General features: G+C 43.8%; 1 protein-coding gene and 1 long non-coding RNA gene across 3 annotated transcripts in view; one reads left to right on the top strand and one right to left on the bottom strand.

Moving 5' to 3' along the window:
- Positions 1-17500, bottom strand: part of LOC131525992 (cilia- and flagella-associated protein 69-like) — a 23303-nt gene that overhangs the window by 881 nt on the left and 4922 nt on the right. The window contains exons 7-22 of one of the 2 annotated variants that reach the window (XM_058754038.1): positions 15136-15288; positions 14885-15059; positions 13812-13935; positions 13690-13738; positions 13498-13619; positions 11971-12196; positions 10866-11021; positions 9226-9341; positions 9036-9154; positions 5270-5351; positions 3434-3626; positions 2957-3091; positions 2449-2525; positions 513-698; positions 353-439; positions 1-280 (exon numbers count right to left, since the gene is read on the bottom strand). The exon at positions 1-280 is cut by the window's left edge and continues 881 nt beyond it. In XM_058754038.1, the coding sequence (XP_058610021.1) occupies positions 173-280; positions 353-439; positions 513-698; positions 2449-2525; positions 2957-3091; positions 3434-3626; positions 5270-5351; positions 9036-9154; positions 9226-9341; positions 10866-11021; positions 11971-12196; positions 13498-13619; positions 13690-13738; positions 13812-13935; positions 14885-15059; positions 15136-15288 (2108 nt within the window). In that variant the 3' untranslated portion in view covers positions 1-172. Of the gene's footprint in view, positions 281-352; positions 440-512; positions 699-2448; positions 2526-2956; positions 3092-3433; positions 3627-5269; positions 5352-9035; positions 9155-9225; positions 9342-10865; positions 11022-11970; positions 12197-13497; positions 13620-13689; positions 13739-13811; positions 13936-14884; positions 15063-15135; positions 15289-17500 lie in introns of both variants that reach the window. The other variant, XM_058754037.1, reaches the window with a different exon arrangement.
- LOC131525998 (uncharacterized) lies at positions 3591-5352 on the top strand. The gene is made up of 2 exons (XR_009267344.1): positions 3591-3729; positions 3806-5352. It is a non-coding gene; the product is annotated as an uncharacterized LOC131525998 (long non-coding RNA).

The following is a 17500-nucleotide window of genomic DNA, read 5'->3' as shown; positions in this document are numbered from 1 at the left end:
AGTCATGTTAGCTCATTGGTCCGGCAGTGATCGCTAGCATGCTAATGCTGGTTAAAGGGATACTTCACTCAAATATGAACATTGTCATTTCTGGGTGAACTGTCCCTGTAGCGATGGCAAGCGTTTGAACAGTATGTCGTATTAAATGCGTTCAGTTGGCTATATATTGTGTCTATAGAGTGACTGGCTCTGGTTTGTCGATCGGAGGCCCTTGTGTCTCGGCGTCTGATGGCGTGTCGTGTTCGCCGGTGCTCCGCTCCTCCCGAAGACGCCTGAACTCCTGCCAAACACAAGAGAATCACTCAGAGGAGCTCGAAGCGGAAGAGCAGCGGATGAAAGCGGCGGGTCAGACCTTCAGGACGCTGTAGTTTGAGGTTCTGGCAACGTAGCTCCTCCAGGCGTCTGCTGCGATCTCTCGCTGCTTATGAGTGAAGCGGATCTGGAACACAATCACAGCGGTCAGTCGGTCGCTGCGGTCTCGTACAGAACATACGGCCGCCGGGACGCTTTACCTCCGAATACAGCCGCCGCTCCTCCTGCAGCTCCTCCTGCTGCCGGCGGCCCAGAATGCTTTGCTGCAGCGAGCGCACGCTCTCGGCCGCGGCTTCACTGACCTGCAGCACGCTCTTCAGCGCCGCTTCATCCGACGGGACGGCCGGCGCTGCCTCGCTCCAGACCTCCTGCACAACCTCACACACCTGTGAGGAACAGCGTTACTGGGCAGGTGATTCGGCTCAGAAACACGTTTTGTTCTGCTGGTTAAGGCCCTGACCACACGAACGCGGTTATTTTCAAAGCCGCAGCTTCTTCTGTGCGGTTTGGCCGTTCGTCCACGCAAACACTGCAGCAGGTCACTGAACCCGAACATTTTTGAAAACTCCTGCCAGGGTGAAGAATTCAAAAACTCTGGTTGCAGTGTTATCGTGCAGACTTCTGATCGTTTCAGGCTTCTGATTGGCCAGCATGGCTTCACGGTTGAGATTATATCGCTGTTGGTATGGCATTTTGTGGACGGAGATTTGTTTTTAAAACGGAAGGAAAATCGGAGTTTATAAAAATACCCGTGTACATGTGGACATTTTTATTAGTGCTGTCAAAATTAGCACGTTAACGCAGGCGATTAATTTTTCCAGTTTAATGGCGTTAAAAATATTTTAACTCAGGGGTGGAGCTAGGGTTGGCCACTCCACTCACAACTGCTGCTTCGGTCTCTTTTATCTTGACAAGAACTGCATTTATTTAGATGCAGAACGTCTTTACGATCACATCAAACAGTGAGGTGTTTCAGTCGCGCTCCACTTCAGCGTCAGGCGCGAGTCAAACGAGCGTGGAAACGCTACTGGAGACGAGGAGCTTCGGCAGAACATCACTGAACTGCGTGAGATGCTGTCTGGCCATAATCAGTAAAAAATAATTTTCCTGTCAGCTGTTGTAGCCTGTATCAGTTCATATTAAAGCGCGAATGAAACTACGAGCATGCATTAGATCCGCGTCACGTTCAGCAGCGGCAGCTCTTAAAGTAACAGCAGCCTAATAACCAGATGCTGTGATGTCTGTTCATCAAAGAACAAGAGAAAACAGAGGAAATCAATAACTTTTGTAGCTTTAAGGATTCATCTATATTTAATTAAGAATTTAGTGTTTACTTTATTCTATTTCTGTATATTTCCTACTCGCTGAAGAACACAGGTAGCTAAATATGACATTTATTATAATGGGTTTATGTGAAGATTGTTTTAAATTCACTTAAATTAGTAGTTATTTTTTTAAATCTACTAAATGTTAAAATAGCTTTCAGTTATACTGTAACGTTAGTATAGTCAACATTACATATAATCAATGGTTAAATATTAGGAAAAAAGAACAATTTCCTAGCGACATCAGTATTATTGTTATCAGTGATACTCGCCCTCAGTCATAAAAAAAGATGCCACTAAACAAGTATTAAAAATATACTGTCTTTATGTTGCTTCTACATTCATTTAAAGATTGAATGTGAAATTATTGCAATATAAAAGTATATTTAGAATCTTTACACACACACACACACACACACACACACTCTCTGTCTCGCACACACACACACCACACACACACACACACACACACACACACACACACTCACACACACACACACTCACACACACACACACACACACACTCTCTGTCTCACACACACACACACACGCACTCACACACTCTCTGTCTCGACACTCACACACACGCACTCACACACACACACACACACACACACACACACACACACACACACACACACACACACACACACACACACACACTCACACACACACACACACACACACACACACACACACACACACACACACACACACACACACACACACACACACACACACACACACACACACACACACACACACACACACACACACACACACACACACACACACACAGCTGGCGACTCACCTTGAAGTCCAGGTATCGGTGGATGATGCTGAGCGTGACGTGATCTTCGGCGCTCAAACCCGACAGACCCTCAAATCCTGCAGATCATCATTGAGAGCCGCAGATGTTACTTTAAAACACACCTTTCATTCCAAGCTTTGATTTAAACTACAAAACGTCTTTGAAAACAACCTGTAATCTGCACTAAACTACAGGCTCATTATCTTTTCAAATCTACCAGCAGATCAGATCATATGATTGATTTTTCTTGCACTCAGAGAAGTATTAACTACATACAAACAAACACTCATTTATATAACTAAAACTGAAGCATTCAACAACATCCAAAAACCTTTTAATATTATTGTTGTATGCAACTTTTGCGCCTCACGTTGTTTACTTTTTAAACTTGGTGTCAATCGCTTATTTTTGACTGCAAAGCACTTTGAACTGCATTGATTCGTTAGAAAAAGGGCTTCATAAATAAAGTATAGCTGATTGATTGATTGAACACTGTTCTCTCTCGTACCCAGTTTGCAGAAGATGCAGTAGATGTTTGCGCGCAGGTTTTCTGACACGTCTCTGACAGCAGCACTGACATCATGTGACGACGACGACGATGATGATTCGTCCTGATGCCGAGAGACAATCGGCCGCTTCACGTCTATTAGAGAGAGAGAGAGAGAGAGAGAGAGTCTTAACAGAGCATCTGGTCACTCTACTGTACAGAGAAACAAACAGGTCATGTTTGATGCAGGAGGAGACGCTCTTCGAGTCGATCACGTTCACTGACGGCTCCATTACGAAGGTCCATGTTGATTTCATGTTCACTTTAATCTCTGAACCCCTTAATATTCTCTCAAAGCCCATCCTGACATTTAAGTTCATATGTTTAATGGTCACATGACATGCAGTGAAACAAATGAAATATTTCCTCTTTTTTCAGTAAGAGTTTTAGTTTGACAGGTGCTTGACTGTGAAAAGCGCTGATTTATGGCGTCTGCACCTGCGATCACGCCGTGAGGGTCTCGCGAGACGCCCATCTGCTCCTCCTCTCTCCTCCAGATGTGCAGCAGCAGCTGCGGCGCGCTGGCGTCTCTCTCTCCGCTCCAGCGCAGCAGATGCGCCACGGCCTGCGGATTCTCACACAGCTCCAGCAGCACGGCCGTGAGCGGCGTCAGCATGCGTCTGGGGCTCCGCTGCACACACACCACACAATCACAAACACACTCCGACCTATACAAGGCTTCCTACCAGTGGCCCTGCTTCACAAAACTGAACATCTGGAGCAGTTTATCACAGGTAAGATGCAAAGTATTTCAATACAAGCATTTCAGTCAAATATAATTCATGCAATATTTCAAACCTTGACCCACAGGGCAAAATCAACCCGTGGCAACAAAAGTAGTCCAATTCCGTAGAAAGAAAATGTGGACTTGGCAAACCCTGCATCCAACACGAGCTGCAGGAGTCAGATCTGACTGATCGCGGGTGGAGAGCGAGGAGAGGTGACTGACAGTGCTGGAGGATTTGCTGCTCAACAGATCCTGAGCTCATTGACAAATGTGACCCTGGGCCACAAAACCAGTCATAAGGGTACATTTTTTTAAAATTTAGATTTATACATCATGAAAGCCGAATAAATCAGCTTTCCATTGATGTATGGTTTGTTAGGATCGGACAATATTTGGCTGAGATACAACTATTTGAAAGTCTGGAATCTGAGGGAGCAAAAAAATCTAAATATTGAGAAAATCACCTTTAAAGTTGTTCAAATGAAGTTCTTAGCAATGCATATTACTAATCAGAAATGAAGTTTTGATATATTCACGGTAGGAAATGTACTAGAATATCTTCATGGAACATGATCTTTACTTAATATCCTAATGATTTTTTCATAAAAGAATAATGTATAATTTTGACCCATATAATGTATTGTTGGCTATTGCTACAAATATAGCTGTGCTGCTTATGACTGCTTCTGTGCTGCAGGATCACATATATCTGATCTCGTAAGATGTGCTCCTCTACACTGAGTGCGTGAGATCGCCAAATCCACAGTGAAAGTGAACAGTGAACGCTCATTCGAAAGCGATTTCAGTATCCCGCATACTGATAGTGCAAAAATTATAATGTTTGTGGGAACGGGCGGTAACGGTCTGACATTCAGCTGCTTTGAAGTGAGCAAAGTGGCCATATTTTCCATATTTTCACTTCATGATACTGGTAGGCGGAGTGTGTGTAAGGCTGGGCAAGGCTTAAGGAAATTAACAGGGGCTTGGGGAAAATGCCACCAAAAATTCCTCTGTACAACTTAACTAAATCTAATACAGCTGTCGAATAAAGTGAAAATGAAATAAAGTGGCATTAAATTTAGATCTGCTGATGTTTGCATTGTAACCAATTACACACGATTCTGTTGAGTTCATGAATGCAACGACCAATCAGAGGCGTTCAGATGAGTCCTCGCTGAAACACCGGAGTTTTGTTCAGTGCATGCGCTCGCGACCTGAATTCTCTCATCATAAACAACAAAGTGAAGATGTAAGTAAGAGATTCACAGCTTTGCTGATTATTATACCGGGAGTTGTTTTGAGAGTGCTTAAACTCACACTAGACTGAAGTCAGTCATAATAATGAAGACAAGACAAAAATATGAATCATAGCCTATTTAAACAAACCCAAAAAATAAAAATGTACGAAGAGAGAGAGTAAAAGAAATGTGCCAAGTTTGTTATTACAGATTTTTGTGGAGAAATGTCTTTGTCCATCAATTAAAGTAAATGATCAGTATGTGTACAAGTAAATGAATTGAAAATAGTATGCTTTACTCATTCCTCACCTGCAGCAGCTGCAGCAGCAGATCCACGCCGCCGCCGGCCACGAACGCATCCTCCGTCCCGAAGCAGCCCACCACACACGACCTGAGAGAGGAGATCCCATTACTGTGTGTGTAACGCTCGGACAGCGGAGTCGCTTTAGAGAACCAATGAGTGAAAGCACATTCACACCAAAGATAATGAAGATAAATAAAGATACAGTTTTAAACTCATTCGAAATTGAAAAGAACAGCGGAGCTCATAACGACAGAAGAATAATATCTGGCATCACTTTCAGGGGAGCGTTTCCCAAAAGCAACTATGGTCGCAATTTCTGTCATTACCAATAGAGTTCAATGAAACTAATGACCATAGTTCACTAACCGTGCTTTTGGGAAACACACCCCAGAATGTTTTGTCCCCAGCTGATAAATGATCAAAACATTGACAGCTAATCAGAATCCATCCTTTAAAGAGCTCCGGCTCCGAACAGAGCAATTCCTCCACAAACCAGGCCCGTATTCACAAAAGTAGCTCATAACTCGCTGATTTAGGAGAAAATCTTAGTAATAATGGGCGTCAGTCCTACATGTTTGCTCTAAGAGTATTTCACAAAGTGTTTTAGTGCTAAAACTAGCTCTTAAATCTGTGAAGGGTTAGGAGCAGTGAAGAGGAGTCTTAAGTCACTGAGACCAAGCCACAATTATCCTAAAACAGCTGTTGCTGGCAATCTGCCTCGGAACGTAAACATTTCAGAAACATTTGATGATAATGAGCTTTTAAAAAGGTATCTCCTTTGGTTTGGGAGGTTACCCAACTCCAGATTCTCCTTTGATTATATCCTTGTTTTCATTAATCAGCTGGGCAAGTTACAGCTGTTCTTGCGTCCAGCTTGGTTTTCTTTTACGTTTGCATGTCTTACAATCAGCCGTGATTATTCTGCTCTGTTGATTATAAGGATGTTTATATGCCTATCTGCTACGAGAAGCACACATGTAAGAGGCTGACAATTAGCTGAATATATATTTATTTAATTAGTGACACTTAGCCTGCATTTTAAAATCTTTATTTGAATGTGGCAACACAATATCAAGCTCTACAATATTTCTATGAATAAATCTCTGACAGAGACCCCTCCCCTCTCCTATCAGCCAATCACTGTGTGCATAGTTAATAAGCATGCTGACATCATCCATAGCAACGAGGTCAGCCCCGCCCCCTTCCTCTGAGCTTAAGACTTCTCTCTATTCAGTACAAGTTTGTCTCAGCAGCTTTGTGGATAGGTTTTAAGAGAAAACTTTTACTGCTATTTAGGAGAACTCTTAGAGGTAAGATCAAATGTTTTGTGAATACGGGCCCTGGTTCAGAGAGCACAGAATATATTTAGGTGAGCTAAACAGGTAATCACACACAGCTGGAGGCAATGAGACAGTCCAGGCAAAGGGTGATGGGAGTCCAACGCAAGAAGCAATGATCTGGGAGAAATGCCCTCTGGTGGCGGTCAAGGGCAATTCAGCCGCTGACTGTGACAGATTCTTAAACATTTAAATTGCACATGGGGCAGTTTTTATAATATAATACAGTATATAATATAATTTTAATCAGCCTTCCTGATAACGTTCAGGGTTCAGACACACTCTCTCTGTTTAAATCTAGATTAAAGACACATCTCTTTAGCCAAGCATTCACATAATAATCTTGTACTGCATTTATATCTGATCAGATGTACATTATAATTCTTTAGATTTTTGCTTGAATAGAACAGCAGCTACGCTAATTACGTCTCTATCTGTTTCTCTGATTAACATCCCGTGGTAACTAGGAATTACTGAAGCGTCAGTCTGGATCCAACCCTTAAAAACATCCGAGATGACCAAACACCTGAGAAGAGATGATGGCAACCCCTCAGAGGACCACGGAGGATGCCAACCCTCAGACAACATACACAATTACCAAGTTAAGTCTGTCATAACTTAAATATATTGGGTTTCTTCCTCACATATGTATGTGTATATATGTGCATGTGTGCATATGTGTATGCATGTATGTATATATGTATATATGTGTATGTGTATAGTAGAAACTTAATTTCCTGTAAAGCTGCTTTGCAACGATTGTATCGTAAAAAGCGCTATACAAATAAACTTGAATTGAAAAGAAAAACTTGAATAATTTTTGTATGATAACGTTTTAAAAATGTAATTATGTTTCTACTCCACTTTGTTGTTGAAAATAAACATTTAAACAGTGGATGTCACTAATGTTTTCATGACGGATTTATTCAAACACATTAAATATTGAAGAACAGATTCAGTAAACTATAATGAATATATAATATAGTACATATATTGATCAAAATGTTTTCTAGCTGACTATCGAGTTTATGGACATTAAGGGCCCTATTTTAACGATCTAAGCGCCTGGTCTAAAGCACATGGCGCAGGTGCACTCAGGGCACTGAATCCACTTTTGCTACTAACGACGGGAAAATGGTCTGCGCTGCCGGCGCGTGGTCTAAACGGGTTATCCCTATTCTCTTAATGAGTAATAGGTGTGTTTTTGGGCATAACGTGCAATAAACCAATCAGAGTCTCATCTCCCATTCCCTTTAAGAGTGAGTTGCGCTCGCGCCGTGGCAGATTCGCTATTTAAACGGTGAAATGTTAAGGCGCACAGACTGAACGCGTCTCCAGAGAGCAAACAGGTAGCCTCATTCTGATACACGCAATGACTATCCATTATGACATGTATGACATTTTTATATTTATGTAGCCTACACAATAATATTGTTTTACACTGTAATCCTTTAATCTTTAATATTTGGCATGTTTGTGTGCTGCTGCGCGTCCCTGTGTGTAATAAGTAAAGTGAACGCACGTTGTGGACCCGCCCAGAGGCGCATTTTCTACTGATGCGCTCTTTAAATAACAAAAAAAATATTGTGCTATTGACTTTAGACTAGGTTTGATTTGGTCTATGGCTCAGTCTATTTTCAGTTCCTCAAAATAGCAACACGCCAACAAATGTGCCTGAACACACCTCTTTTTTAGACCAGCACACCCATGGCAGCACAAATGGGCGCAAATGCATTTGCTATTTAAAAAACGTGGCGCAGGACGGAGAAATGAGAACTACTAAATTAGCAAAAACACTTGCGCCGCGCCTTGCACCGGGTGTATGATAGGGCCCTAAATGTCTTTTCTGAGGTAAATGTGACGTTACGTGACATTATTAATCACAGGCTGTTTTATTGATGTCTTTCTGTGGTTGAATCACTGATTGATGGATTCCATGATTCATGATTCATTATAGTGAGTTGTTCTGTTTTTGTTGTTTATTCACGTTATTTGCTGCTGTAACTAGTAGTAAAGAGGAAGAGATGATCAGCGATCTGTCAGCACACATTACAGAGCCACAAAGACACATTTACTGATTCAATTTCATAATAAATCTGACAGAATTCGGAAGCTGAGACTTCGTTTCATATCAAAAGTAACAAAGTTTTTGTGATTATTGGACGGGAGGAGATACAAATTAATGAATGAATGAATGAATGAATTATCAAATGTTTGGTTAAGTTTTGTTCAGGCATCATCTGAAAACAGCACAGATCGATTAATCGGATTTAAGAATCAGTATTGGTTTATCAAAATGAGAATCAATATTTTCAGTCTTAATTTTAATTGACACAACTGCAGCGTGATTACAATAAACAGAATATTATATTGTTATGATTATAGTCATAACTATTATTCTTGGTGTGAACAGATAAAGACATGCGCGTCTCACCAAAAACAGTCGACGGTGGACAGCAGCAGTTTATTGTGACCCAGGCCACTGAAGACCAGCGCGGCGTCCAGACTCAGATACTGGATCAGCACCTCCACCCCGTCACGGCCGAACAGCTCCTGGACACAAGCAGCGCTGGTCATTAATCAGGAGAGTATGGCGGCGCTCGGACAGAGGAGACGCCTCTCACCTTCCTGTGCACATCTCCCTCACAGAGCACAGACAGAAGGAACAGACAGTCCGTCTGGATCTCCAGAGCCACAGCGTCCTCATCCTCCGGCCTCCCCAGGAACCGGCGCAGCACACCTGGACACAGAGTCTGCCGTGAGTCTGCCGTGAGTCTGCCGTGAGTCTGCCGTGAGTCTGCCGTGAGTCTGCAGTCAGTCTGCCGTGAGTCTGCAGTCAGTCTGCCGTGAGTCTGCCGTGAGTGTGCCGTGAGTCTGCCGTGAGTCTGCCGTGAGTCTGCAGTGAGTCTGCCGTGAGTCTGCCGTGAGTCTGCCGTGAGTCTGCCGTGAGTCTGCCGTGAGTCTGCAGTCAGTCTGCCGTGAGTGTGCCGTGAGTGTGCCGTGAGTCTGCCGTGAGTCTGCAGTCAGTCTGCAGTCAGTCTGCCATGAGTCTGCCGTGAGTCTGCCGTGAGTCTGCAGTCAGTCTGCTGTGAGTGTGCCGTGAGTCTGCAGTGAGTCTGCAGTCAGTCTGCCGTGAGTGTGCCGTGAGTGTGCCGTGAGTCTGCCGTGAGTCTGCCGTGAGTCTGCAGTCAGTCTGCAGTCAGTCTGCCATGAGTCTGCCGTGAGTCTGCCGTGAGTCTGCCGTGAGTCTGCCTTGAGTGTGCCGTGAGTCTGCAGTCAGTCTGCCGTGAGTGTGCCGTGAGTCTGCCGTGAGTCTGCTGTGAGTGTGCCGTGAGTGTGCCGTGAGTGCCGTGAGTCTGCAGTCAGTCTGCCGTGAGTCTGCCGTGAGTCTGCCGTGAGTGTGCCGTGAGTCTGCCGTGAGTCTGCCGTGAGTCTGCCGTGAGTCTGCCGTGAGTGTGCCGTGAGTGTGCCGTGAGTCTGCAGTCAGTCTGCCGTGAGTGTGCCGTGAGTGTGCCCTGAGTCTGCCGTGAGTCTGCAGTGAGTGTGCCGTGAGTCTGCAGTCAGTCTGCCGTGAGTGTGCCGTGAGTGTGCCCTGAGTCTGCCGTGAGTCTGCAGTCAGTCTGCCGTGAGTCTGCCGTGAGTGTGCCGTGAGTCTGCCGTGAGTCTGCAGTCAGTCTGCCGTGAGTGTGCCGTGAGTCTGCCGTGAGTCTGCCGTGAGTCTGCAGTCAGTCTGCCGTGAGTCTGCCGTGAGTCTGCCGTGAGTCTGCCGTGAGTCTGCCGTGAGTCTGCAGTCAGTCTGCCGTGAGTGTGCCGTGAGTCTGCCGTGAGTCTGCAGTCAGTCTGCCGTGAGTCTGCCGTGAGTCTGCAGTCAGTCTGCCGTGAGTCTGCCGTGAGTCTGCAGTCAGTCTGCCGTGAGTGTGCCGTGAGTGTGCCGTGAGTCTGCTGTGAGTGTGCCGTGAGTCTGCAGTGAGTCTGCCGTCAGTCTGCCGTGAGTGCCGTGAGTCTGCCGTCAGTCTGCCGTGAGTGTGCCGTGAGTCTGCCGTGTGAGTCTGCCGTGAGTCTGCAGTCAGTCTGCCGTGAGTGTGCCGTGAGTCTGCAGTCAGTCTGCCGTGAGTCTGCAGTCAGTCTGCCATGAGTCTGCCGTGAGTCTGCCGTGAGTGCCGTGAGTCTGCAGTCAGTCTGCAGTCAGTCTGCTGTGAGTGTGCCGTGAGTCTGCAGTGAGTCTGCCTGAGCTGGAGGACACTGGAGGAGACTGGAGACTCACCCAAGAGCTGCCCGATGGCACCCTGATCGCACAGATCCTGCCGGAGCGGCTCGTGCTGCGCAGACACCACGGATCTGAGCACACGCACGCAGTAGCGCAGCTGAGCCTTCTTCCCGCCCCTGCTGTGGAAACCGTGACCCTGCCCACTGAAGGAGTCTGAGACACAGGCAAGAAGATCAATTCTCAACTTCAAGAATCGCTGCTTTATCAGAATGTTTTTTACTTTGGGAAAGTATTACTTCACTATGTTCCAAAGCATAGTATCCTGCTCTTTACTTCTACTTTTTTGACGCAAACTGCGTACGCTGTTCTGTGTCAGCTGCGCCTCATGGATACGCTGTTTTCCTTCAAATCAAAGCGTAAATACACGTAGAAGACGTATACGTGAGGCGTGGCTGACACAGAAGAGCATACGCAGTTTGCGTCCAGCGGATATTCTCCAAAATGGCGCTACGCTGACGCACAGGAGACGAATTGTTGAATGAATTCGTTAATTTTGTTTTTTTGCGTACAAAAAGTATTCTCGTAGCTTCATAACGTTACGGTTGGACCACTGATGGCAGATGGACTATTTTGACGACGTCTTTCATACTTTTCTGGACCTTGACAGTGTTAATTACTTGGCAGTCAATGGGACAGTCACAAGCCTCCCGGTTTTCATCCAAAATATCTTAAATTGTGTTCTGAAGACGAACAAAGCTTTTACGGGTTTGGAACGACATGGGGGTAAGTGATTAATGACAAAATTTTCATTTTGGGGTGGAGTAACTTTTAAAGTGAAATTACTGAACCTACACATAGGAGCCTGAGAAAAATCAGTTCATCAGTTCTTGTTTTAATCATGAACTCCATTTTGTTCAAATTTGTTTAGAAAACAAGACTTCATATCTTCATTTTGCATCTCCAGTAATGTATCGTAATTTAAGGATATTTCGATATGTGTACTGGAAAACAAGACAGAAATACTGAGGAAGAGATTTATTTTTTGCAGTTCATGCAACATTTAATGCCATGACTTTGAATTTAAGACTTTCTGCTCTGATTTAAAAACATGTAAGGCCTTAATTAGTGTGCGGGTGAATTAAGTGCTCAGTGTGTGCTGTACCATCCTGCAGGCAGCAGTCCAGCAGCAGCAGCAGACAGGTGTTGGCCTGACAGGTGATGTATTCGTCCAGCATTAGCGGAGCGAGCGTGCTCAATGTGGACAGCGCCTGCAGCTGCAGCTCCTCCTGCTGTCTGCACGTCCAGCTGCGTCTCCCGCTGCGCACCGCAGATGAGCTCGGCTTAACGAGCAGCATCAGAGCCAGCATCACACGGCCCTCTCTGAACAACTGCTCACCACAGACAAACACCATTAGCTCACAAACAACACAGTATGTTCAAAGGTCATGAACTGAGAAACCAAAATTCCCTTGATCTTTTGACATATAAGAGGTCACTGTGCTATAAAAACATCCTGTAAGTTTCAGAACTCAAAACTTTCTCATTAGTCTAAAAACAGCTTATATTGAAGGCAGTCTGTCGAAACAACAGCTTGTGGAATGTTCTACTCTGTGATGTCATAGTGTCACAGCACTGTCTGTTTAGCCCCGCCCACCGATTCAACATCGCTGCCTGTTTAGCCCCGCCCACCAATTCTACATCGCTGCCTGTTTAGCCCCGCCCACCGATTAAACATCGCTGCCTGTTTAGCCCCGCCCACCAATTCTACATCGCTGCCTGTTTAGCCCCGCCCACCGATTAAACATCGCTGCCTGTTTAGCCCCGCCCACCGATTCTACAGCGCTGCCTGTTTAGCCCCGCCCACCGATTTGTGCATGTAGTGTTTATGAGAGAGGCAAATGTGCAGGTCTACGAAGAAACCAAACGATAAAGATGCTCCGAAGACGAGACGCTGTGCAGTGCCAAGTCGTGGAAAAACGACAGTGTTGCCTTCCTTCTGATCACAATGTTATGAAAGAGTGAATGAACTTTATTCGTAATGAAGATCCAGACCATGTCAGGAAGAACTTGGTCCTTTGTTCACTTCATTTTACCGCGGATTCGTTTACAAACAAGGCACAATTCGATGCAGGATTTTCAGAAAGATTGAAACTAAAAGACGCTGCTGTGCGACTACATTGAATCTGAGAGTAATGTCGCAACACACAAGTGTGAGTAACTGTTTTTATTACGTGATCACTATTGCTTTCTCTGTTAAACAGATTGTTTGATATGTACTGAGTTATTTATGCGTAACCTAAATCACAGCAGCGTCCATCTGTGAGGAATATATGCTGTCAATCCTCCACAGCTATTAGCCAATCACAGCAGTGGGCGGTTACTTCCGAGTCTACGATCCTCCACAGCTGTTCAAACAGCGTTCTGATGAGGGGGTCAAAACAGCATGAATATAGACTATAACTTCTCAATCATGATGTGTTTTGATGTAAAAATCTTGATACCATTGTAAGTGGATCTCAGAGAACAGTACAAAATAAAAACAGAGGCAGTTCATGACCCCTTTAAAACTAAATACATTTTAAAAATATATTTCATTAAGCTTTATTGTTTACAACATATATTTAATTTTGATAATGTGCGCCACAGAAGAAGGAAAGTCACAGGGCTTTGAGCGATGGTGAGGTCTCACCTGCAGCGCGGCCAGATCTCTCGACAGCACCACGATGATGTTCAGCAGGAGCTTCTTCATCTCAAAGTCCTCCTGCTTGAAGGTCAGCTTGAGGTTCCTCACCAGAGGATTGTGGCTCTTCACTGAGGAACACAGATTTGTGAGGAATGTTCACGCCGCTGTCATGAACGCTCGTTAATCACCAATACTTACGTTCGGGAAACGTGATGAACGGCGTGAGATGCTTGACGAAGCCGCTCTCCTGAAACACACAGATGAGAGCTGCTGAAGAGGAAGAGTTTATGAGGATGATGATGATGATGAAGAAGACTCACGATCAGAGGAGCGCCGGGCGTCTCCGCGATCAGAGACAGCAGCACCAGCAGGTCGTTCCTCAGCTGACGCTCGTGATGACGGAAACCGTTCAGGAGCAGATGGAGGAACGCGTCCTTCAGAGATCTGCAGCACAGAGGTCACAGGAAAATCAGCAGTTTTTGCATTATTTTCATGTCAATAACATTTTCATAACACACATTTCTCCCATTACTGTCATGCAAAGAACTAATGCTTTTAATTTCTGCTGGTAATAAATCATTGCATTGCAGCTGTGAACAATCCTTATCTATTTAGTATTTTTCCTGTTCTTCAGATTGAGGGAGTGTTTAAACGTTAACTCAGTGCTTTATATGAAGAGTTGTTTGAGCAGGATTGTAGTGTAGGGGGTGTTTTATGATTTGTGTTTTTATTTTGTAAATATTGTATTTTCACTGCTGTATGCAAAATATACTGCTGATTTTAATTACAATGGTAATACGGTGAGTGAAGTATCTTTCTTTTTTGTTGACTTAATATTGTTTTTAGTTTGTAAGTGCTAAAGTTTATCATATTTTTAGTAAATTAGGTCAAATAAAATTGTAGTATATGTGCACGAATTGAAAATCGACTATATGGAAGGTGAGTAAGCATAAGAATTTGGTTTTTTTCTTAGAATTTTTTTCTGAACCCACATATTTCTTGGATGTCTTTTTTTTTTTATGTGTGTTTAGTTTTTTTTCTCTAAACTGCATAAGAATTAATTCATCAATACTGAATTTCATTGTTGTATTTATTTCATTATTACATGACTGTCTTTTTTTGTGAGATGTGATGAACTGTTTGAAACCACATCTTCCTTGTGCTATCTGATATCCATAAAAGAGTTGATTAAGCACTTTATTTACATGGACTGTTTTATCAAATCAGAACTGGACTGAATTCAGTAAGTGTGGTGGTGTTATGGAGCAGTATGACTACAGTGTTATCAGTCATTAATCTCCTGTGACGTTCATGAACGTGTATCGGTCTTTAGTGACGCTCGGTCGGTCGCTCTTCCAGCGGTGAGGTCAGATCTGGAGCGTGTTTGACTCACGCGATGCAGTCGCTGCTGCTGAGCTGTGAGGTCACTTCCTGTCGAGAGCCGTTCTCCAGCAGGTTCCACAGGATCTCGGAGGATCTGAAGAGCAGCTCTCCGGACGGATCGCCTTCGCTCATGTGGAAGCAGATCTTCTGCGCGGCTTGAGCTCTCAGCATCAGGTTACAGTTGACTTCTGTCAGGAAACACAGGCAGGTTCAGACGCAGCCGTGACGCACCGAGAGCGAGCGGAGGCTCTGATTGGTCACCTGATGATCTGGACAGGATCTGCAGCGTCTGCAGGAGACACAGTTTGACCGGAAGCTGCTCCTCCATCAGAGCCAGAGACATGACCAGCGTCTCAGAAACACCACTGCGCTCCAGCATCAGAGCTCTGTAGTCCAGACGAGCGGGAGACAGGCCTGAAACACACACACACACACACACACACACACACACACACGTCTGGTTTGCTATCCTTGTGGGGACTCTCCATAGGCGTAATGGTGTTTATACTGTACTTACTGTATGTGCTATTGTCCTACACCAACCCTACACCTAAACCTACCCCTTACAGGAGACTGTGCAGTTCAACTTTCCCCGAAAAAACCTCACTCTGTGTGATTTATAAGCGTTTTGAAAAGTGGGGACATGGAGTAATGTCCTGAGATGTCACCTTCTGTCATACCTGTCATACCCTCGTCATTATACACATCTATGTCCTCATTTGTCACAAAAACGCGCACACTCACTCAAACACACACACACACACACTCTAGAAATATGGCACATAGTCTTAGAGTTTGTACTTGACTAACTGGGGCCCAGGTCAGGAAGCAGACAGACTGGCTAAACCGATCGTCTGCTAGCCGCCTCACGCCACCAAAGTCAGTTAACTCTCAGTACATAGAGACTCCTTCACCTAGATATCACTCTATAGAGACTGTGTCTGTTCCCCGAACTAGAAAATACAGAAAACATCCAAACCAAAGTAATAGTAACAATTTAATTGATGTTCAACAAATAAAAACCGATATAATACAGATAAACACATGATAAAGCTTGGCTTATTGAATATTAGATCCCTTTCTTCAAAAGCACTTTTTGTAAATGATATGTTCACTGACCATAAACTAGATGTGCTTTGTCTGACAGAAACCTGGCTAAAACAAGATGATTACATTACTTTAAACTACAGGGCCGTTGAATGCTTGAATCTGATTGGCTGCCGAACGTTCTGAGGTGTGCAATTATTTTCAGAGAAACGCATCCATTGAGACACACAATGAGTCTACATTTACTCTCAATGAGATCAGTTCACTTACAGATGATCATCATTTTAAATATATAACAACTAACTACTGATCATTTCCTCTGGGCTTTTGAGCTGTAACAAATATGTTCAAGAAACACATGATTACAACAACCAGAGAAAAACACAGCTAACACAGAAGTCAAGGCTCAAGAGCCCAACTAAAGCAGACACTGATCTCTAACATGGTTACTTCAAATGAAACAATAAATCAACATCTAAACCTCAGTTAATTCTCAATAAGATCTTCTGTAGATGTCTGACAGAAATAAAGTCAGTCTGGTTATTAATAAGTGGAGCTGGTGATGCTGTTTGTGGGGTTGTTTAATCATATCTTGAGATATTTAATGTATTTTATTTCAGTTGATTTCATCTAAGCATGTGTCTAAAGTCAGTTGTTGTTCTTGTGTTTCTCTTTTCTTCAGTGATTGTGTTTGTTAACAGCAGGTGTTCATCACTAATGCTCAATCAGCACTTAATTAATCACTTAACTGAACTCAACTGAAATAAGTTCAGAGCACTCATAATTGTTAGTTTTAAAAACTTAAATGTTTTAAGGCAATCGGTTTACTCAAACGGTTTGAGTTACCCTAACTTGTCGGGTTTTACAGTGTGGCGTTGAAATTTTGCAGCAGAGCGATGATATCTCAGATCATTATCTAGTCTCCTGTATATTCCATATAGCTAAAGCTGTAAAGCCAACTTCTTGTTACAAATATGGTAGAACCATTACCTCTACCACAAAAGACTGCTTTATAAATAATCTTCCTGACTTATCTCAGTTCCTCAGCATATCCAATAGCTCAGAACAACTTGATGATGTAACAGGAACTATGGACTCTCTTTTCTAGCACTTTAGATGCGGTTGCTCCTTTACGCTTAAGGAAGATTAAGGATAAGAGTCCAACACCGTGGTATAATGAGCACACCGCGCCCTAAAGAGAGCAGCCCGGAAAATGGAGCGCAGCTGGAGGAAAACTAAATTAGAGGTATTTCGTTTAGCTTGGCGGAAAGTACCTATCCTACAGAAAAGCATTAAAACTGCTAGATCTGATTACTTTTCGTCTCTTCTAGAAGAAAACAAACATAACCCTCGGTATTTATTCAATACAGTAACTAAATTAACGAAAAATCAAGCATCAACAGGTGTTGGCATTTCCCAAGAGCATAGCAGTAATGACTTTATGAACTACTTCACTTCCAAGATCGATACTATCAGAGATAAAATTGTATCGCTGCAGCAGTCAGCTACAGTATCGCATCAGATAGCGCACTATAGACCCCTGAGGAACAATTCCACTCATTCTCTACTGTAGGAGAGG

The sequence above is a fragment of the Onychostoma macrolepis genome, chromosome 19 (assembly GCF_012432095.1).
Source record: "Onychostoma macrolepis isolate SWU-2019 chromosome 19, ASM1243209v1, whole genome shotgun sequence".
NCBI lineage: Eukaryota > Metazoa > Chordata > Actinopteri > Cypriniformes > Cyprinidae > Onychostoma > Onychostoma macrolepis.
Note: the sequence above shows the minus strand (reverse complement) of the source record. Positions and strands in the feature narration are given on the sequence as shown.